Source organism: Hesperophylax consimilis, chromosome 1, assembly GCF_061612785.1.
Source record: "Hesperophylax consimilis isolate HC1 chromosome 1, BYU_Hcon_1.0, whole genome shotgun sequence".
NCBI classification, from domain to species: Eukaryota; Metazoa; Arthropoda; class Insecta; order Trichoptera; family Limnephilidae; genus Hesperophylax; species Hesperophylax consimilis.
In genome coordinates this window covers 35,675,321-35,698,684 of record NC_142836.1, presented here as the reverse complement: position 1 = coordinate 35,698,684, position 23,364 = coordinate 35,675,321, and the positions used below count along the sequence as shown (strand labels likewise).

The following is a 23,364-nucleotide window of genomic DNA, read 5'->3' as shown; positions in this document are numbered from 1 at the left end:
TACGAATTTCGAATATATTATCATGATATCAGAACACGTGTTCATAAAAATCCGAATTTTTCGCATTGCGTCACGATTTATTATCAAGGCAATTCGTCAGGAAACCTGTTAATTCATTCGTTATGCGTGCAATCCCGTTTTTAACCGGATTTACCAATAAGTTTAAGAGATTCTTAGTAAATTAGCAATAGTAATTTCTCTCCGTGTACTAAGACAATGCTACAATTCTGCTACATTGTGCTACGATGGTCCTACGATGGTGCTACGATAGTGATAAAATTTAGCTAAGATTATGCTTTATCAAGCTTTGCTACGATTGCGCTACTATAGTGCTACTAAGATGCTACAATAATGCTACGGAGATGCTACGAAAATGTTACAGTGATGCTACCTTGCAGTCATAAAATTCTCAGTTCGTGCTATAGATAATGATATAATTAAAGAGGTTAGAAAAGTTTCATATCGCCTGCAGCGCCATTACCTGTATTTTCATTTTACCACAAATTGTATTCTAAAAAGGAATCCTTTGATACCAAAAAGATATTTGCCAATGACTAGTAGATACTTGAACATCAATAAAGATAGTTGACATTGTACTATAGGATGTCGGAACCTAAGCCTATTGCAAGTCGGGGATGATTTGATGAACTCACGTCCTGTCCGGTCACCAAACCAAATAACATCATGGTTGTTTCCAATAACCTTCGATGGTGTTATGTTTATAGAAATTCCACGTTATTCGAGATACTCACGTTCCCGAGAAATGCCGCAAATAACGGGACCAAATTGAGAATTTTATGGTTGGCGGGTAAAACTTCTCAAGTATATATGTACAAATAATTAAAATTACAATAATTCATTCAATTTTAACTTTATATAATAAAAACAGTCGCAGGACAGCTATGGACAGAGGGCTAAAATGTATGATGATATGCCTGAAAGTCTGAAGAATTAATGTATTTAAAAAACAATGAAATCTAACCATGTGCATATCAGTTTATATGCTTAAATATAATATTAACTATTTTTTTTTTTTAATTTATTTATTCACAATTAAACCCGCTAAACTACTTATGTAGTTTGTCAGCAGGGACATAGAGACAACATTTATACATTCATAAGATACAATTTGAACGATACATAATTACATAAATTGGTTACATTGCAGAAAAGTTTAAATAGCAGCATAAAAGCCTTATATAATAAGCAAGTAAAAATAAATGTATGAACAAATTAGTATTATCAACATAAAACATAAAAGCCTTATAAAATAAGCAAGTAAAAATAAATGTATGAACAAATTAGTATTATCAACAAGTACATCAATAGTTTCATAAATAGAGGTAGGTAGTCAGGTATTACAAAATAATTGTTTTTCCATTTTCTAAGAATATGAATTCCATTTCAGGGGCATCAGTATAGATCATTATTATCCAATAACCATTTCCTTAGATTATATTTAACATTAGCAGTATACATGTTATTATTTTTAATTGTCATTGGTAATAAGTTAAACATTTTGGGTACTATATAGTTTAAAGTTCTTTCACCATATTTATTAGTACATTTCGGAACTACCAGTCCTTCATTTTGAGTGAATCTTGTGTTATGTTTATGGCAAACTCTTTCCCTATACAATGAATCAGACAATATAACATGTTGACTTACAATATTATAAAACAATAATCCTCTGACAGGTAAAATATTCAGAGACTTGTATATTAATTTAATGTTACTTCTGTGTTGATTGTCATATTTATGGATTAACAATTTTATAATGGAGTTTTGTAATGTTTGTATATAGCTTATATTAGTTTTACAAGAATGTCCCCAAGAAGTAATTCCATAACGTATAGTGGATTCAGCCAGAGATAAGTAGATTAACTTTAAAGTACTTATAGGCACGAAATATTTTATTTTATAAATCCTACCCACAATAGCTCGTAGACGTTTACAAACATTAGCAATTTGTACATCCCATTTCATGTAGCAGTCAATAGTAACACCCAAATATACATAACTTTTGACAAAATCAATGGTTTCACATGAACAGGGCTGTGCAACATTTTTATGTATGCAGTCAAATGTGTGTGTATATAATGAAGGAATTACATTACATCTAGCGTGTGGAGATCTGATGTGCATAATTTTAGTTTTTTTGGCGTTTATAAAGAGGCCTGCATCATGCGACCATTTCAGTAGGGCAATAAAATCATGTTGCAAAAGGTTCATTGCAGTAACCAGATCTTCGTGCGATATTACGAGCGCCGTATCGTCTGCATATACAAAATGTTTAGCAAATGAAAACAATTTTCTCATAATTGAGACATAAATAATATAAAGGGTTGGCCCTAGAATTGACCCCTGTGCAACACCTGTTGAGATATATTTTCTTTTGCTAAATTTTTTAAGAATTTTTACTCTTATTTGTCGATCAGTTAGTAAATTTTTTAATAAAACTAGCAGCTTTCCTCTAATTCCTATTGCCTCCAGTGTTTCTAATAGTTTATTTGTATCAATGGTATCAAATGCCTTAGAGTTATCTATGAATAAAACCAAAACTTGTTTTTTTAGATTTAATTCATAATTTATGTGATTTGAAAATTCCTGAAGCAGCATTTCCGTACTTTTTTTCTTTTGAAATCCATATTGGTTGGGATCCAACAAAGAGAAAGATTCTAGATATTTATTAAGTTTTATGGAAATGTATTTTTCAAGTATTTTTTCTAGGGCTGGCAATATGCTTATTGGCCTATAATTTTGAATATCTGTATGTTTGCCCCCTTTGTAAATTGGCCTAATGATGCTACTTTTTAGTTCATCTGGTATTACTGCTTGCGATAAAATTAAATTGATAAAGTGTGTTATAACAGGCCCTAAAATATTAATATGTGTCTTAATGTCAAACATTCGAATGTTGTCAATCCCCGGTGACTTTGAATTGTTTAATTTGCTAACAATAATATTGATTTCTTGGCAGGTAGCTCTGGGTAGGTACATACTATGTTGCACTTCATTCGGCCTGACGGTCGATGCTAAATAATCACATTTATGTATCATAGAGCTAACACTATTGGTAAAATATTCAACAAACTTATCTGCTACGGTTTCTTCATTATTCGTATTTAACATATATTTCGAGATTATTTCGTCACAACTACTTTTGGACTTGCGTCCTAATAATTTATTTATTTCATCCCAAGTTTTTTTTGTATTTCCAAAATAATTTTTGAATTTATTGTTAAAAAAGGTAGACTTACATTTAATAATTTCTTTTGTCACCTTATTTCTGAAAGTTTTATATTCCAATTCAAAGAATTGATTGCTAGGAAAATTCTTCCACCTTCTGTACAATGAATCTTTTTTTTTTATGTTTTCTAAGATATTAGAAGTTATCCAAGGTTTTATTGACAGAGGTCTTTTTTTGGGTTTATAATTCATAACGATTTTACTCTGTTCATACAAATTCTTAAAGTTGTTTTTAATTTTACTATATAGTATATTGCAATCTTGTTCCTCAAGCAAGGAGTGCCACTTAAAATTATGAATGTTTTTGTCGATTTTGTTTTGCGATAAAAACGAAATTCTTTCCCCGTGTTCTGGGGCTTCTTTCCTTGCACTATATTTAATATTAACTGCAGTTAAAAAGTGATCCGCTATAGTAATATTATTACATACACATGAGGAAAGAGAATCGCTTTGTTTACATCCACTGTTAAATCGGACAAATATGTGGTCTAAACAAGTACGAGTAACTTTTCCTGCTAAAACTGCTTCTCTAGTTACGTCACAAATACATTTGATTAAATAATTATCCGACATTATATTTTCATATGCCATAATAATAGGGTTTTGACAATTTAACAAGTCTAGATTAATATCTCCTATAAGTAAAACATTTTCTTTGGGGCTTATAGTATGCAGAATGGCAGATATTTCATTAAGAAATTGTGGTTGGCTAGAGTTGGGGGGGCGGTATATTGCTATGATGTTTAAAATACTCTTGTTTGGAAGTGTCATAGAGCCAAGCACACATTCAAAATGATTTGTTTCTATTGTTTTCTGTTGAAATGTGAATTCATTTCGAACATATGGCAATATACCTCCTCCAGATTTTTTAGTTCGGCAATAGTTGTAACAATTAAATCCAGGAATATTATACAGACAGACAAGATTCGGTGTTATAGCCGTTTCACATAACATTAACACATGAATATGCTTCCAACAAGTATTTAAGTAGACATTCAAAGTATCCCAGTATTTATAAATCGATCTAACATTCAACTGAACAATATTAATATTTTCCATATTGTAGTTGCTATGAAACTTTAGCCAATCACAGAAATTATGAGTATTTTCGTAATCTACCTCGTCATCTTCTTCAATGTAATTAGACGCCATAATCAATAGTTGCAAAGTCCTTGGCAAGGGCAGCCTTGTAGGCCGGGCAGGAGTCCTTGTCTCCAGTCGGATGTGCAGCGGGCTTCCCAAATCTTGTACAGGTGGCGCAGACAGGCTCGGCGGCGGCTTTTGGGCAGTTTATCCGGGCGTGACCTTCGCCTGCGCAGTGTCCACATCTTTGCTGGTCCTTGCAAAACTTGAAGGAATGTCCGATCATTTGGCACTTGGAGCACACTGTAAGTCCAATGAAGTCACGAACACGGCACACATTCCAGTCCACAAAGACTTTCCCCTGCTCCACCAGCACGTGACGAATGTGGGCAGGAACCTCGAAGACCCGGTGGCAAGTTGATCCAGTTCGAGCGCCAGCAAGGTGACTTAGCTTGCAACTTTTTACTGCGAAATCTAGGCCTGCTTTGTCCTGGGCTCCTGCTAAGGCATTTTTTAGGAAGCACTCGTCCGTTAGGTTACGAGGAACGTTGAAGAAAATCACCCTTGGAAGCCGTTTTGTTGGTAATCGAGCGCTTAGAGTGTCCGAGTTTGCTAGACATGGGGTTTTCAGTATTTTATCCTGATCTTCTTGTGTTGCAGTATGGATTACAACGCCTTTGTTTCGGATACTCCTAATGCCCGTCACACGGATTCCAAGTTCTGATGGTCGTAATGTATCTTTTAGTAGCTGTTTCGTATCGTCGCTATCTTTTGTAGAATCCAGCTTTGGGAAGATGCATACAGCAGGTTTGGGGGTCCCAACGTTAAGTCCTGAGCGGTTGATTGATGGTATCATCTTCTGTGGGCCATTTTTCACAATATCGGCAAACGATAGGCTTGCTTCCGTGGCATCGGCTACTCTACGCATCACTGGTCCTAGATCTGACTCCAACTGCAATATTTTTTCTAACCTGTGTTGGTTTTCTGCTTTTTCAATCGCGATCTCTCCCTTTGCCACTATTAATTTGGCATTGACTGTTGCCAGATCAGCTTTGAAGCCCTCTCGTTCCAATAACAGCTGTGAAACTGATCTGAATACAGCGGATACATATGCGCTTATCCGCAGTTGTTGATCCTTTGAGACTCTTGACTGCTTTTCAGCAAGGACATCTTGGAGTGCTCTTAGACTTGCTTCAGTGTCGTTCAGTATCTGGACTGAGGACACTGGGATTTCACTCTCATTTTCAGACACGTCGGAATAGTCCGATGCTCCGTCAGATTCCTCATCTTCAACCACTGGAGAAATCATTTCCGAGGCCTTTTTTTGTGATGGGGACGTCATCTTATCCAGCATTCTTTTTTTACGCCGATGGCAGCATTCATCAGGCATCGGTGGGATGGACATTTCAATGAGAACAAACACACAATCTTAGGTTGTTTTAAAACTTTCGATAAAAATGTTTAGAATCCGCTAGAATAGTATTATTTTATTACTGTTTTATCAAATAAACTTTTTTGGCACTTAAATTTTCCATATAAATACTGTTTGCACACGAATTCGGAGGTTTTTTTTAGTTTTTTTGCAAGAGCAAAGTGTAAACACGAACTGCTGTCACTGCGATTATTGTTACAATCTACAATCTACTTTTATAAATAATTTTTAAAAAGTTATTATCTATCAATAATAACTTAATAACAGTCAAATTTAAATCTGAAATCTCGAAACTTTCGTGGAAACGTAAACGTAATAAACTGGGTTAAAATACATAAGCTTTTACATCTTGCCGTGTGTTTTATAACGTTTTAAAATAAACTTTCCGATCGATAAATCATAATTAGTCGGTTTATTTACTTTTTAACCAAGAGTAGAAATGCCTGAAGCTAGTAGACTACCGATGCCCATCCCATCTCCTAATGGAAACCCCAGACGTAATAATAATAATGAGGATTTATACATTTTTGACTGCCTCCATAGACGAGGTGTATGGCTCTCGATTATGCATCCGGAGGTAACGGGTTCAAATCGCAGCGTACGTAAATATTAACTTATAAAAAATAAAATTTGCAGTGTATTTGCGGCAAGATCCAGAACGGAAGATACTCTCAGTGTCGCCCTGGTAAAAGACCGTCATTCAGAATTGAAACGTTGCTTTATTTTTATTTTTATTTTTTTTTATTTATTATAAATTTTTAAAGATACAAGTTTTATGCAGTCCCACAAAGCTGTCACACATGACGGCTTGTCTGTAGGTTCTACAAATAATATATATAAACATTTTTAATTTTTAATACATGTATGACACAAAATTATACAATAAACAATATCACAAAATAATATATATCAAAGTACCTACCTATATACAAATTATTTAGGCAGGTACGTTGAGATGTTCAGGAATACATCAATAATAAAGTTCAGAGATACATTGATTCGTCGCTTATTAGTGGCTTTAGCCGTATTTGGTGAACAGATCCAAATCTTCCAGAAAATTGGTCGAAATTCCAGGGGGTAAACATACAACTGGTCGAAGAGACACAAAGCAGGAACATCTGGAGGGGGCTGTGGAAGCAATGACGGAGAAGGAGATGAAAATGATAATATTATCTGTAATCTCGCTTTGAGCCACTAAAGTTTTCTTGCTTGGTTATCTCGTTATATTATAACAGTACCTAACGTAACATATAGTCGCATACTACCTATTTCTTCTGAAAACGATTACCGCGAATAAATAAAACCGCGGAAGCAAAAACACTGTAAGGCGAGAGACCAGTGTATCCTATTTCGTCCCATGTCCGCCGGGAGGGGGAGGGTGTAATTGCAGTAATCATGACCGTCCCTCCGCGAGTGCCCTGAATCTTTAAGTGGCTAGTGGAATCCACCCCCTGCCTCTCCTCACCCCCGGAACCCCAAAGCCCTAACCGTCCATGTTGACACCCACTAAGTAAACATACAACCCTAAATCCGACACCCTAAATCTGAAATTACTAAATAATTTACTTTCGATGTGGGAAGTTTCAATTTCCAAAAAGTAATTTTTATTATTTTCATTTCGGAGACTACAAAAAAAATCTTCCACATTCTATCACTGGTAACTCAGATGAGTAACCGCCGAACCCCTCACCACGTCCCTAACAGTACCTTTTTTCAACAAAAAACATACTGATTTTTTATGTTTTTAGTTGAAAAAAAAGAAACATCAGAAATGTCACCGGAGACCGAAATTTCATTTACATTTTTTTACTACAGATAATATGAGGAATCACTGGTTAACGTAAGTCAGTACGTCCCTTAATATTCTGTATATTACACACTTATTTTCCTCCTGGTACGAGGCTTCTCTTTATCTGTCTCCTCATTTTGTGAATTTCTCTATGCTCCTGCTGCGAGGCTTTTCTTTATCTGTCTCCTCCATTTCTGAATTTCCCTATGCTTCTGCTACGAGGCTTTTCTTTATCTGTCTCCTCCATTTCTGAATTTCCCTATGCTTCTGCTACGAGGCTTTTCTTTATCTGTCTCCTCCATTTCTGAATTTCCCTATGCTTCTGCTACGAGGCTTTTCTTTATCTGTCTCCTCCATTTCTGAATTTCCCTTTGCTTCTGCTACGAGGCTTCTCTGTATCAGTCTCCACATTTTCTGAACTTCTGTGTTTTTAAATTTTTTTTTAATCCATAGTATTACTTTTTACACAATATTGTATTACGTTAGAGACAATTTAATAATTTTATTGCAGTGGCGCGCGTTGTTATTTCTCTCCAACCACCATGATATTTTTTTCGAACGAATGCGATGAAAAGTAAAATTTTCGAAAATGTTTTAAAAATACTGTTTTTCATTTTTGATTTCAAAAACAAAAAAAAATCAACTTGTTTTCAAAATAACTCATTAAGGTATATATTTCGACAAGTGGTTATGTACAAACGTACACTAACATACCTGTCGATGTCTTGCTTTAAACTTAGTTGCCACACAAATAGGGTGTTACAACTAATAAATGCTTGCTGCTCATTCGCAGTGAATTATAATTCTCGTTAGAAATGGAAGTCTTCGGAGGGTACACTTGTATTTTTTCACACAACAAACCCAACGGAATCCCCTATCTTAAGTTTACGGGTGAATAACGACTTCACGTTTGGCGAAACATATCTAATTAGGCGAACAGCCACCAAGTTACCAAAATGTTGGATTCGAATATTCCAAATAATACGAAACCTTATACCGATTTGTATCAAAAACTTCTCGGCCGAATTGGTGGAAGTTTTGGGCGGATTCATAGCGGCTATTAAGTTTTATTCGATTGCCAGGAATTGCCGATTTATACGATTACATATTTAGTCGCATTAGTTGTTGCGTGTTTATTGGTTTATCCCCTAAGAGTTTTGAATATCGAAATCGCTAATAATATTGTTTAAGTTTAGCATATATTATTTTTATTACGAAATTATAGCCCGTTAACTTGCTGGAGTATGCTAGTGCTGTATGGTGTATGGACTCGAATCTACGAATCCTGCAAATTATAGTAGCGTAGGTAATTTAGTTTTAGTAATGTCTTACATTATGTACTGTTTTAGTTTCTATTTTATTTTATGTTAGTGTTACGTGTTTTAATAATATTGTTTAATATTTAGTTTATCAATTTTACATTACTTTTTGTATAATTTTCGAAATCTCGATAGGTATATTCTGTTCTTATAATATATGTAAAGGCCCGGCCGGGTATAAAATCAATTAAAATAAAAGTAAATGTTTAAATATATCTACTGGAACAAATCAATAGAAAAATCCTCAGGTATTATAATAACTTATATTTCGTTCAATAACCATAATATACGGACTTACTTGGGGCTACGAATAGATTAAGCCTAGAAACCAGTTGTTCTGCAAATTTTTTAGATTAAATATAATGCATAACTCTATTAATAGCCTTAAAGCCTGGAATGCTATGCCTTATACGACATACGTGCCTGAAAACTTCAGTAGTGGTCGTCGCCACGACTTGTTCAAATACCACACGGCAGAACAGATGTTATAGCACAGCATAGCATGACAAGAGGAATGGTGTTATTGAATGATATTCCCAAAACGGTAGATATTTAATTGCTCTTTAAATAACTTTAAAACTTTATCGTATCTTCCCAAATGTTAACAATGTCAAAATAAGAAAACTTGTGTTACGGATAATAATTAATCTGTCGTTCAATAAAAAAATATAAAAACATTTCCATATTGGATATTTTCAGCTCTTATTGGTTTTGGACAGTTCCATGATAACTCAACACAGTGAAAAATCAACACACTTTTAAAAAGTCATTTAAAGTCATTAAAAGCGATGAAAACCGAACCTATATACGTAACCTATTTAACTTTTTGTTTCACGACTTTATATCACTTTTCAAAGGTGTGTTCATTGTCATTTTCATGAGTATCTGGTCACCGTTTTGGACCTCAGAGTTTCAGGCATGCAGGCATGAAAGCATGTTTTGTTCACTAAGGCAATGATAACCAATATTAAAGGAGTGATAACCCTTTTCCGCCTGATTCACAACAGTTAACACATTCGTTAAAACCATGGACCTAAAAATTCCATGGTAAAAACTTACACCCACAATCCAGATGTTTTGAAAACATTTGCTAACATGACTAACCTAACCTTAGTAAGTAAAAAGTAAAACTATGTTCTTAGTATCCAACAAATTAAATATTATTAAAATGTTACAAAGCATATTTCAAGGTAGCTATATTATTTGGAAAAACAATTTTATCATAAATCACCCCTTACATTTGGTTGTGTGGGTGTGAAACAAGATGTATAGATATACAGGGTGTATCGGCACTAACCCGACAAACTTTAACCAGCTATTCCTTAGCACATTTGGAGTAAAAAATGTTATGGGCACTTTGCTGTCCGGTAGCATTTTTTTTTCAATTAAAAACAAAAAAAATTAAAATTTCCACACTACATCACTGTCATTGGCATTGTGTTTCGTGTTCAACAGCTGTTATAAGCAAGTATGTCAAAAAGCGTCTTCGCTCTTTCGCACACACTAAATAATAATAGTTAAAAATGAGACGAATGGTGGCGTGCCATTTCGTTGTTATTGTAGAAGTGCGCCAATATAGGTACACACGTGCATTATTCAACGGAATTCGAATAAAATATTTGCCAGATGGGTTTTCAAACTTTGACAAAGGATAAAACAGTGGTGACATGTGGTGAAAATATGAATAATAATTTTTTTATTAAAAAAAAACGTTACCGGACAGCAAAGTGCACATAAGATTTTTTACTCCAACTATGCTAAGGAATAGCTGGTTAAAGTTTGTCGGGTACGTGCCGATACACCCTGTATAAAGCACATAATACCTACCCGTAAAATCGAAGATTTGATTCCCATGATACCACTTTCCAAAGCACATAGTACTTTCAATTTTTGTCCAATGATGTTGTAAAATAAATCCTTTTTTTTTATATGATTATTTATAATTTCGTTTCCGGACATCGAATTAAAGACGATGCATATCACGTGGTACAAGCGTGCTGACGATGAAATAATTAAAGTTTTTTGTTTCTAATTGAAAAATATATCACCGGAGATCAAAATGCAGTCTACATTTTTTTACTGTACAGTTTGTATATTTTTTAACATATCAATCTAGGTTGCCATAGTAACATTCATATTATGTGAATCTGTCGTTGTGACTTCCGTCGAATAATGAAAAAACACTATTTTTACTTAATCTTTAAACGTGTTAACAGACCTTCGAAAATTATAAAAGCCACAAAAGTTTGTCATTATTTCAGTCGGCTTACTGTTTAGGTGCAGCATGGAAAACCCATGGAAAACATAGAGCCACTCCCAAAGTGGTCCCGACCTGTGGTTTAGACTATAAGGGTACATATATATGCGCTAAATATATTAAGATTTATTTATTTAGAAACCACAAACTAAGAGATATCTTACCTATTAAATTTGTAAATCAGGATTCTCTGTCATCTTGAGCAAGGGTGGCCGAACAAAAAAGACAGCAATGACAAATGAGATAGTTCGGTTTACATAGCAGATGAGACATTTTTTAACACAACACTTGCGGGCCATTCGGTCATAGTTGACAAAGCTGTCTTCCCCCTACGTGGGGATTTTACACACAATTTTACACACTCCGAAAAAGAGACCACTAATACACTTGTTTGTAAAATAGTTGTCTTCTGATCAATAGATTTAAAAAAGACATTGGTGCACCACAATGATCAACCCTTTTTCACTTATTCTTCACCTTAAGGCCCCGTAGCAAGCGTTTAGGTTTGAAAGGGAGATATGTTAATACGAATGTTAAAGGGAGCGCGCTAATATTAAAAATACGATAATAAATTTAGCGAAAATGTTGAAAATATTTAATAAAACACGACTCATTTGAAATAGAGCAAAAATCTCTCGACAAATGCTTTAGTTGCATTTAAAGATACACTGTGAATTTTTTCATGCCTGTAGCATACTAAATAACGGAACAAAACTTGTTTTTAATAATTTTCTGAGCTTACTTTGCGATTTTTTTCTATCGAGGGAATTTTATATAATTAACGTTTCGGCATAACAAATGTAAATATATTATCTTAAAAATAACTTCTTTTTTTTTTGGAGTTAACGAGAAACTTGTTATTAATCGGTAGAAATTGGGTACGCGGGGGCATAACACTTATGCGGTCAATCGTATTATGAAAAAACTGGACAACGTGTAGAAATATGTACAGTAAAACAATGTAGATTAACGTACTTACGAAAAACTTATAATTACACGATCTGATACAATTTCAGATTTTTATTATTCTTTTTCTCTTCTTCGATGGCGCTACAGCCCATATCGAGCTTTGGCCTCCTGCAACAGTCGCCTCCAACTCCTCCTGTCCTCAGCGGCTGACTTCCAGTTTGTCACCTGGAGAAGCTGTGCTGCATCCCCTCTTACCTCATCTTCCCACCTCAGTTTGGGTCTTCCCACTTTTCTCTTTCCACCTGGGTGACCAGTCAGAATTCTTTTTGGGACGCGTGTATCCGGCATTCTCTGTACATGCCCAGCCCATCTCAGCCTGAGGAGTCTCATGTGTGCAGAGATGCTAGGGGCCTTATATATATCGTACAATTCTATATTGTGCCGGATACGCCACTGTTCGCCCTCTTTCACGGGTCCACATATTCTTCTCAGCACCTTTCTTTCAAAAGTATCCAGCATTTCAGCCATATTTACCGTCAGTGTCAGCGCCTCACATCCATATGCCAATACAGTTCTTACAATGGTCTTATATATGGTTATTTTAGTTTTTCTGTGGACACTACGTGACTTAAACACTGGCAGCAAAGAGAAGTATGTTTTGTTGGCTGCGATTCTCATTCTGATTTCTGCTGGATCCTCATTGTTCTCTGTCAGGCTGGAGCCTAGGTAGGTGAATTGATCGACCACTTCGTATAAGTAGTTGTCTTTAAATAGTGCACTACTTCTTCTTCTGTGTGAGGGGTTCCTGCTCTGTACCATCATTTATTATTATTGTATATAAAACACAAAGTATTGTTTTCCCTGGTTGGTAGCCCCTAGCTGCGCCATATAATAATAAGTTTAAGGGGTGTAGTATGCAGAATTATGTAGGTTAAAATTATGATAACCTCCGTGGTCAAGGGTTAAGGCTCTCAACTAACCCGGAGATTGCCGGTTCAAATCCCGACGTGCGTTTGTAAATTGTATTTGATTAATTTGTATTGCTTCAAAATTTATACATTTAATATTTGCAACACGTTCCAGAGTGGAAGATACTCTCCATATCACCCTGGTGTAAGAGCACCATTCGGAATTGAAACGTAGCTTGAAATGGCTGTAACAATGAATGTCAAAACTTGTAACGTGAATTTCCAATTTTATGTCCCAATTAGCATGGATCTCATTTTTCAAATATGTAAGTTGATTTTTTTCTTTTTAAGTTGATTTCGATTTATCTAAGGACGGGTTGTTTCGGAGAATTTGAACAATTATTCAAATTTCAAAGTTAATTTTCAAGTTCTGTGAAAGATTTTTCCAAGATCTGTTATTATTTCAGTTCTGTCAAGCAACATATTATAATATAATAACAGACCTTGAATAGGTCTTTCACAGAACCCGAAAATGAATGTCAAAATTTGATGAATTGTTCAAATTTCAAAGTTAATTTTCAAGTTCTGTGAAAGATTTTTCCAAGTTCTGTTATTATTTCAGTTCTGTCCAGCAACTAGCCTATGATGATATAATAACAGAACTTGAATACGTCTTTCACAGAACCCGAAAATGAACGTCAAAATTTGATGAATTGTTCAAATTCTCCGAAACAACCCGTCCTAAGAAATACTGTTGATTTTTTATAATTTTAATAAAAAGTGAAAACCTCTAAAATAATTACTTTATTATTTCTCTTTACCATAGATTATTTTTTCGACAATGATATAACGCCGATGTCTCTCAGACCGAAGGTAAATAGTTAAGGGTTTATATATAATAATACAGCATAAATGTCCTCGACATTAGACTGATATGAAGCTGCTTATATTTTAAAATATCTTCAGAACCGCTTCCAATGGTTTTGTACAGTTGGAACTCTAGTGTGAAAAAATTGAAAAATCAAATAAACATTTATTATTTATCAGCAACTTTTGGTTTTACTTACTTCACATGAAGGGTTATAGATGGGGATAAATGAATGAAAGACAACATTAATTATGTGTATTATTAAGTTTGCTTTATATTTTTACATCAAACATAAAATAAATCCAAAATTCTATATAATGAGAAGTTAAATTGCGGGGAGCCTCTAATATTTCATCACAAAGTTCAAACTAATCACCATTTGAACGATGCCCTACTGACTCTTATTATCAATTTATATTAAGGATTTTTTCTTTAAAACTAAATAACATTTATCTATTTTAGTGGCTACAATTGATACATTGCAGTATGAATAATAGTTAGTTGTAAATAACATGTTTTAAGATTTCTAAAACAAAATATGAAAATGCATTTATGTGCCTTAAAGTCAAATAAAAAAGTAAAGCATTTTGACTTCTCTTGATCTTCTACAATAATAACAACAAAAAGTTTTTTTTTAAAGTTCACTGATGATTTATAATATTATGCAAGTAGATTCAATGAGAAAATGAAAACATACAAACAAAATTGAATTCAATTTTATATATTAATACGTGTTTATACATACTTATGTATGTGTTTATTTCGGGGTCTTAGGATCACAAGGGCCTAATTACAAAAACTGGCTGTTTAAGAGATACAGTTGGGCGTATGAGCATTCCAATCATTATTTTCGTTTATATCAAAACTATGTTTTTGTAGATAGGCCCCTGTGATCCTAAACCTCAGATTTATGGCTTTGTCTTTCATAAGTGCATAGTGTAAAAGATCTTAATGAATGCTGTATCTTCTTATTGTGAACAAAATATTATTCTCATAATGAGTAACTGATTCAAATTTTAGAGAATAATATTATTCAAGACATATTTATTTATGAAAAAAAATGTATTGTGTTTATTTTAAAAACATAATTACAAGTGCATCGTGGTTTTAAATGCAAGGATATTGCTTTTGCATCACCCAAGTGAAAGAAATGAGAAAGTAAAGTATTATATAACAGTATATAATCAATTTTTTATTGATTTGAAAATGGTACATAAAGATTGGCATTTTATACAGATTGTCAAGACGTGTGACAATTACATTGAATTATAATAAAATTAAACTTTTAGAAGATAAATGAATAACTTATGTAATACATTACGTGTATTTTTATGCATTACATAAAATAAGAATAATACAAAAATTTGGTTTTCTTATTTCGACTGATTATTTTCTAATATTTACAAAATTTGGTCAAACAATAAATATTTAAAATATAAATACTTGTATAGTGTGCAACATGGTTAGTGACAACGGAGGAAACAAAGAGCTTGTGTCACTTTATCCGAGTTGTCCTATATAAAGGACGGTAACCGGATAAAACAGAATGTGGAATATGAATAAGTTAGGTTCGTTGTTTGTTTATTCTTATACCACACAGTTTTCTTCAATGTTCTTTTTGTCATGGAACCATCAAGGACACTGTAACGAAGTTGAAAGGTGTTTATGTCGGTATTAAGACGTCTCGGAACTGAAATATTCATACTTGTATCTCATGTACATAACTTTCATTCTGTCCCAGGCGTTGTCGAAGGAGTCCAAGGCGGGTCTGACGTCAAGAAGGGCAAATTGGTGGCTCTTGTCCACGTCGCCACCGTCGTAATAGTCAATGACGTATCGGACATCCTTGCCGCATCGGTCCACGATCCAGTCGTGACGGTCAAAGGGAAGCTCATATCTGGAAAAAAAACAATAGAGTTATTCGATGAGAACACTCCAAACATTCCGAAGTTAACCACTTACCACGATCAACGCCGCAAAAGAAGAATGTTTAGAAGTCACTTATGTATTTTCAATTTATTAATTTTTTAATTTTACTTGTAGCTTTAAGGTATTTTCGATTTTTTAAAAGGATTTTTAACTTTATAATAATTAATCATAGTTTACAATGAATCAGAAAATTTTCAATAAAAGCTTAGATAAAAAGATAAACTGTGTGAGTATGTTAGGTGCATAGTGGTAAATTATTGCAGGATTATTATATTCTGTTCAATTAGCATGTACACATACAAATTTAGAAAGCTTTTCACAAAATACGACCATAGGATAATGGTTCCTGGAGACAGGTAGGTAACTAAAGACTTGACTTTACATAGTACCTTTTTATACCTGAGTCATTGTGAAGAATGCTGACCTTTTCAAAATTCGGTACCTGCCCACCAACTCTATGGGGTTAGGTTAGGATTTCATTGTAGTCATATAGGATAATGGTCCCTGGAGACAGGTAGATAACTAAAGACTTAACTTTACATAATACCTTTTTATACCTGAGTCATTGTGAAGAATACTGACCTTTTCAAAATTCGGTACCTGCCCACCAACTCTTTAGGGTTAGGTTAGGATTTCACTACAGACATCTATTAGCAAATTAAGAAAACAATTTATTTTATCTATGTTTCAAAGCTAACAACATAACGGCAGAAATACAGAGTCATACAACCATCCATACTTTGAAAAAAATGCTACCGGGGTTCAATACCTGTTCTTATTTCAGTAAAACCCACGTTTAAGGTTCCCCACAAGAATTTTGGATTTGTTGATCCTTTAAAAACTGAAATAATGGCCTAATTGGCTCACACATAAAATTTCTCCATAATATAAAAAGCTTTTTCTGGTCTGTTAAAAATCTTACAATTTAAAGTTTCACCATAAATAATCATCAGTAAAAGTGTAAGCATCCTACCCCAAAAGCTGTCTGATGCGAGCCCTGGGGCTGTACTGAGTGGCCTTGCCCCCGAAGCTCTTCAGGCGTGGGGCTCCACACTCATGAGCATGCAGTGCTTCCCACTTCAGGACCTCTCTCCAAGCCTGGAATATAAATAAAAAATAAATTAGTAACCAGCAAAGTTATATAAGAAATTTGTTAAAATCCCGAGAAATTTTCGTAAGGACTTATCTAGTTCAAACACACAGATCAAATAAAGGAAGAACTTTGAACTAAAGGAAAATCTTCATTGAATCACAAAAAAAGATGTCAAATAGAAAATTGTGTTTCAAGTTTCAAAGAATGGGTGTATTTTTTTGTTTTCAATAACAAACTAACCATCACACCACTTGTCCTAAGGGGTGGGCAGAGAGGACGAACCGCCACAATACTATCTTTGAACCTGCTGCTTGCTTCATTAACATTCTTGGATCACCTCATACATACTCTTTTGTTATTTTGACTCTTAACATGACCTAACTATAAGATGACGGAGTATTTAATTCACTTGGTCTCGATATATTTATATATATCTTACACATTGTATTAGACAAATGTATTACAAACGCCAATATCACCTAATTTTTTTATTGTTTCATATAAAAATAACTGATTCGCAAAGTTTCATAATTTTTTTTTCAAAAGGCAGTCGGAACCTTCGATTTCATAAATGTGGATATTTTAATTCCTCTGTGGCTTACTTCTTAATTTGAATATAAAGTTTGGTGTTTTCTCTTTCTAACACCATTTAGATCATATTTCTCACTCTGGCAGTAAGGAAGGATAAAACGATTTCTATGAGACCATATTACTTTCCCAAAAGCGAAAAAAATTAGCCCAAGAGGATAATTTAATTATTTTCGAGAACATTTACCAAGACAAAGGCGTACCACCGATAACTCCATTGTAACCTCTCCCTCTTTTTAATAAAAAGTATAAGTAAAAGTAAAATCATTTGTGCACACAGCATCCAAAGTTTCGAAAAAGTTTTTCCAACTAGTTTGAAACTAAGTATTTTTAAAAGCGGAACATTATCAAACCTGCTCATTATTTGCATAGTGATTATCATCTCGATGTCAATTTATTGAACTGGGAACTTTCTCTATGGCCTGGCCGCTAATTAATCCGAACATTTAAAAAATTGGACTTTATCAAACCTGCTCATTATTGGCATTGTGAATCTTTATGATGCCATAGTTGAACTCAGAATTTTCTCTATGGCCTTGCCACTAATTAATCCAAATTTTTAAAAAAATGGAACTTTATCAAACCTGCTCATTATTGGCGTTGTGAATCTTTATGATGTCATCCATATCCTTCGGCTGAATGGTTTCTTCCTTCCAGCGCCAGCCCTTGCGCAGCATGGCATTCCAGAACATCTGTTGGCTCGGGTACACCCAGAACTTGTTGTCACCATCGGGAATGGCACGGGGGATGGTGGACACTTGGCGCTCCGTAGGCAGCGGGAAGGGCTGGTCCGGGGCAGGCTGCTGGTTTGCAGGGGGCATCTAAACAGGTAAATCAAAAGGTATTATATAAATTAATCTTAGCAAACTATATATTATTAGATTGTAATATATTAGTATGTTAGTTATTAAGATTTTATGCTAGTTATATTCGAATTTTAATACTGCTTTATAAATGATATCTAGTTGGGTGTAAGAATCTAACCTGTTAGCATTATCTCAGTTTATCTAGCTTTATCTCAGTTAAACTAAAATTACCAAAGGTTTACAAAAACAGTACTTTTGTGTTATCTGGAAATATATCTGTACTATTATTATGAAAACAATGTAATTACAATGAGGAAAACCTTTTAGTTGAACATATAAATTATAATGATGCATTATAATATTATGAATGTTATATTTTAAGCTGGCAGAGAATGGTTTCAGATAACAGGAAAGTACCAAAAATCGATCACTTAATCCATTAACAAGTCAATTCCTCTTGGAAACATGGCATTTCACTTGAAATGCTAGAGAAAAAAATCATAATGAAAGTATAAAAGATGCAAACATGTTTCGTAAGACTCAAATCATCAGGGATCTTTGGAATCCAAGAAACACGATCATGATAAATCATTAACACAAATGATACAACATTCTAAAACAAAAGAATGTCAGATTTTCATTGATTGTAAATTGGATAAATGATGAGATTCTGTTGTACATTGGTGAAACCTTAATTGTAACCGTAATTGTTGTATAAATCATAAATTCATTCAGTTAAAAGGGTTGACAAGGCCAATTCCCTCATAATATATTTATATCTGAAGTATAAAACATTATGGATAAAGTTAATTTAGAAATAAATAAAAACATCATGCTAACATGTTAAAACTCACCATGTTCAGTGGATTAACGTCATCCTTATCATGTTTCACGGGACACTCTCCAGATTTTGGGGGAGGAGGTTTGTAATCCTTATGCATAGGACATTCAGGAGGCGGCGTTCCCGCTGCCATATTCTTGTGTGCTGCATTATTTGGAGGAGCCAGATCGGCTGCCGAAACACTGTTACCCATCTTCAAATACTTTTGAGGTTATCCGTTATGTAAGAACACTCGGTATTAATTGAAGTACTTTTAAGCCTGCATAGTTGACGAAGGTTACTGTAAAAATGAATAATTTAGAGACCCGGCCCAATACTGACTAAAAGAATACTATTCAGATTTTATTTTTTTGAAGTTTAAAGTTGCCCCACGAAAAGGCGAAGCGCCCCACCGAAAATACCATAGATAATTATCAGTTCTGCAAAGATGATATAATAATATAATAGACAAGAAATCGTAGTAATGGCAAAGGGTCATAAATTTGACATCGATATTATAGCGCCTTTAAAATCGACAGAGTTGACGTGCCGCAATGTTTGATTTTTTACGAGATTGCAATCAATAAAAAAAAATTATTAATTTTAATTATTATTATTTATTTAAATTATACGTCCATATGGGTTTTTACAAGCATGTACAAAATAATTCAGTGGAACAGCGATCAAAAGATTCCATGCAGAAGAAAAGTGTTATGCTGACCATAATTCTAATTATTACTGAGATATGTTATTATAGCCTTCTTGTAACTACCACATAACAAATCTACAAATAAATAAACATAAAGCGGCGTGTTCTTCATTTAACCGCTTTTAGCTCCGCGGGTCTGAGAATTCTGTTCGAAGTACACACGATTGTTAAAAAATTTCGATAAAAGAAGAAATATTACATAAATATATATACAGGCAAAGAAACTAATTAACGCTGTAAATGGATTATTTCTGAAGGAATTTTAATTTATGGAAACCGACATGTCCCTGTGGGAGAGTGGTTTATTTATGCCCTGTGGCAACACTAAATCTGACAGTGACCAACAGTGACTGACAGCAGATTTTTTTGATAGGACCATAAACAACCATAAATGTGACGAATGTGACTGTTGACACTTGTGTTGACATAGTGGACTGACAGTTTTAACTAAATTTACGATTACAGATAGTTTAAAACGTTCTTGGTTCTTTCTACAATTATATTATAGTGCATTTAACAACACTTTCACCGAAATAAATAAAAATGAGGCTGATTATAAAAATACTGCAAGGAGACGAATGTGTAGTTGAGGTTAGACAATATTTACTACGTATTTTATTGCTACAATAAGCTATTTGGAAATAAATACTCTTATGTCGTTGTATTTTAACATTGCAGGTTGAAAAGGAGTCTACTGTGTTAGAGGTCAAGAAGAAAATTCATGCTCAATGTGAGACTCCAGTATCAAAACAAAGACTACTTTTCTTGGGTAAGACACTAATCGATGAGAAACAGCTGACAGAGTATCCCACTATTAAAGATGACAGCAAGATATATTTGGTTGTGAAAACCCCTGATTCTTTGATTGTGGCCCTTCAGAAATTCTTCAAGCTTCATTTCCCACAGCCGGTAGCTGATAAACACACCACATCCGTCCACGCAGACCTCTTGAAACAAATTGATAATATGTCTTTGGATGATATTGAACGCCTCGCTAAATTCTACATAGATAAAGACATGTTAGAAAGCAGCTCGTAACTAATATATGTTTTTTTAAATAAGAATTGGTCTCAATAAATTACTAAAAAAATACAATATTACTTATCATTTTATCTTTAGTGTAATGTGTATGTCTGCTTTGAACCGCACTTTAGCAGCATCTATCACCAATCAATCTAAGTTAAAATTCATCCCTTTCCCCAGTGTCACCAACTCGACTGAGCATAATTCTTCCGAGTGTTTACCTCTGTAAAAGTGCCCCGGCAAGGCAAGGGTCCTTGTTCGAGTCCTAGATGTGACCGTATCCTTTTCTGATTTTCCTGTTTCAGATTTTCGTTTAGAAATCGCTAATATTGTCTTCAATAATTAAATTTTTTAAGGATCAGCTGTACTGATAGCAGGATAAAATCGTTACTTTATTTACAAATTTAATGTGCAATACAATTCAAGGGTGTAAAATAAAACATAAATTATTCACAACAAGTACAATGTATTACATTTTCCTCTGATAAATATTTATTTTGAAAAGTTTTTGTTACAAAAAAATTATAATAGTCACTATGTAATATTACGGTCTATTTTATTTAAAGATAAATTTAAATATTGTATTTTTCGTGTTCATAATTTTTACAACTCATAAATCTTTATAACTAATTCACGAACTTTAAATATTTATGAGCAGGAAGCATTTTATTTTCAGAACATAAAAGCCAAATGCAATGTACAGAATATTTTTATATTTATTATGCCAAAGCAGTAGAGTTGAGTAGAGCATTTAATTGCATTGAAATTTAAATTGACTTATAATTTAAAACAGAACATTTTATGTATCTTTTGCTTGCAGAGATATTATAGTAAATATAGTTTGAATTTGTATTCTCACTCATATATTTGGATTGTTATGTGATTTTCAACAAATTAAATCAGAATGGAATATAGACTCCATTGGCAAGATGCTTCCAGTAAAACATGAACTCAGTAAATTGAACATACATACCTACACAGTTTGTGTTTGATCAAAATATACAAGATATCGTCTTAGCATTCTATTCAAACATCAATGGACACAGAAACGGCCAAAATTTGAAGACGTGGTATCAAATTGATAATAAAATGGATTTTTCATTTAAGTTTAAAAAAATTAAGTGGTTAACCATATTTTAAAATAGTAAGACAAGAAGTGTTCTTCTAAGCCAGTACAGTACAGAATGTTAGCAATATCGAAATATGTAATACGATTTTATCAATGTAATTTTATACAGGTAGGTACTTTAACGGGATGTTTTCCCTTGTTATGTTATGAACCTACCTCTTAATAAAGTATTGGTCTAGGTATTGACTGCACCTAAATGAATTTTAATAGCATATTATGTATGGAATGTGTGCATGTAAAAGATGGACTTCGTGCTGAGAGGTTTCAGGCATACTATCCTCTCTGCCTGCCTAAAAACGGCACGCAATGGTAAGAAAAAATCTTAAAGAATAACTGCTGTTATTTATTGCTATATTAATGCAATGAAAATTTACATATTGACAATCATGTTTTTATTCTAATTACATTTTCATTGATTTCTGTTGTTCTTTATGGATTTCTGTAATCGAGTAGTTGCTCATAATAGTTTTATAAGTATTATACAACCGTTTCCTTATTCGGAAAAAAATTCCGATGTTTTGAGCGTAGACAGCCAAATTGATAGACTTGCCCTAATATGAAATCTGAATATCATTTCGACAAGCTGGAAGCAAACCACATGATCGTATTTTTGGCGCGAGTGTTCGAGAATGCTTTGAATAAACTACGACATGAGTCATAAGTTGACCGTCGAAGAGCGCACATTGAAATAACCAGACACTGCGCAAAGTATTTATGTGTTCACGCTTGTATTGCCGCTTAACCTTGACGTACATTGTACTTGTCATATTGTTACATATCATTGTGCATATATCTAATATCTATGTATACATTATTTGGTCTAATATGTAACTTAGAATTTTTCTATATCAAATGTACAATAATAAATTATATTTTTTTAAAGTAAAGTAAGGCAATGGTTTGCAACGCAGTCCATTGTGGGACTTTTCAGCGCAAGATCTGAAAGTTAAAAAACCGAACCGCCTTCAAATCGGGTTGCGTAGCAATACTAAAAATGAGTGAGGTGGGTAAATTATAACACATTTGTAAAAGTGTCTAACCAAATAGTGTAACAAAATATTCAATTTTGGAAACAAACCCAAACTTTTGTTCACCCGATTAGGGATTTGTGGTTAAGTTTTTTGAACAGCCAGCAATTTGCACACCGTTGTAAAAAGGAATAGTAATTCGTAAGAAGACTGTATTTTCGCACACTAAATGGTGATATGACAATGCGAGTTGCCTGTGTACTGTCGGATTCATTTATTGACAAATTACAGAAAGAGAGACGGTCACTCCCCTCTCTGCTCTGCGAAACTTGGTTTGTTCTCCTTTCTCTGATTGGCTAGTCTTTCAATTTGGATGTCTATGGTTTTAAAATGTTAACCTTTACCGGTTTATTGGCGTGAAATACATGGCAAGCATTTCAGTTGTACACGTCCAAAGCCATTTTTAACACGATCATTTCAAATTT

At 33.8% G+C, this 23,364-nt stretch overlaps 2 protein-coding genes across 2 annotated transcripts; one reads left to right on the top strand and one right to left on the bottom strand.

Annotated features, from left to right (window-relative positions):
- Nucleotides 1-14,059: 14,059 nt before the first annotated feature.
- Nucleotides 14,060-19,478, bottom strand: Cchl (Cytochrome c heme lyase). The gene is made up of 4 exons (XM_089638457.1): nt 19,085-19,478; nt 18,009-18,245; nt 16,717-16,841; nt 14,060-15,711 (listed from the first exon to the last, which is right to left on the bottom strand). Exons 1-4 carry the CDS (start codon nt 19,262-19,264, stop codon nt 15,489-15,491), a joined length of 765 nt encoding a protein of 254 aa, XP_089494583.1. The 5' UTR covers nt 19,265-19,478; the 3' UTR covers nt 14,060-15,488.
- A 623-nt stretch (nt 19,479-20,101) lies between these two features.
- Nucleotides 20,102-20,839, top strand: LOC149426780 (uncharacterized). Its single transcript, XM_089638439.1, has 2 exons — nt 20,102-20,350; nt 20,438-20,839. Exons 1-2 carry the CDS (start codon nt 20,303-20,305, stop codon nt 20,795-20,797), a joined length of 408 nt encoding a protein of 135 aa, XP_089494565.1. The 5' UTR covers nt 20,102-20,302; the 3' UTR covers nt 20,798-20,839.
- The last annotated feature ends 2,525 nt before the right edge of the window (nt 20,840-23,364 follow it).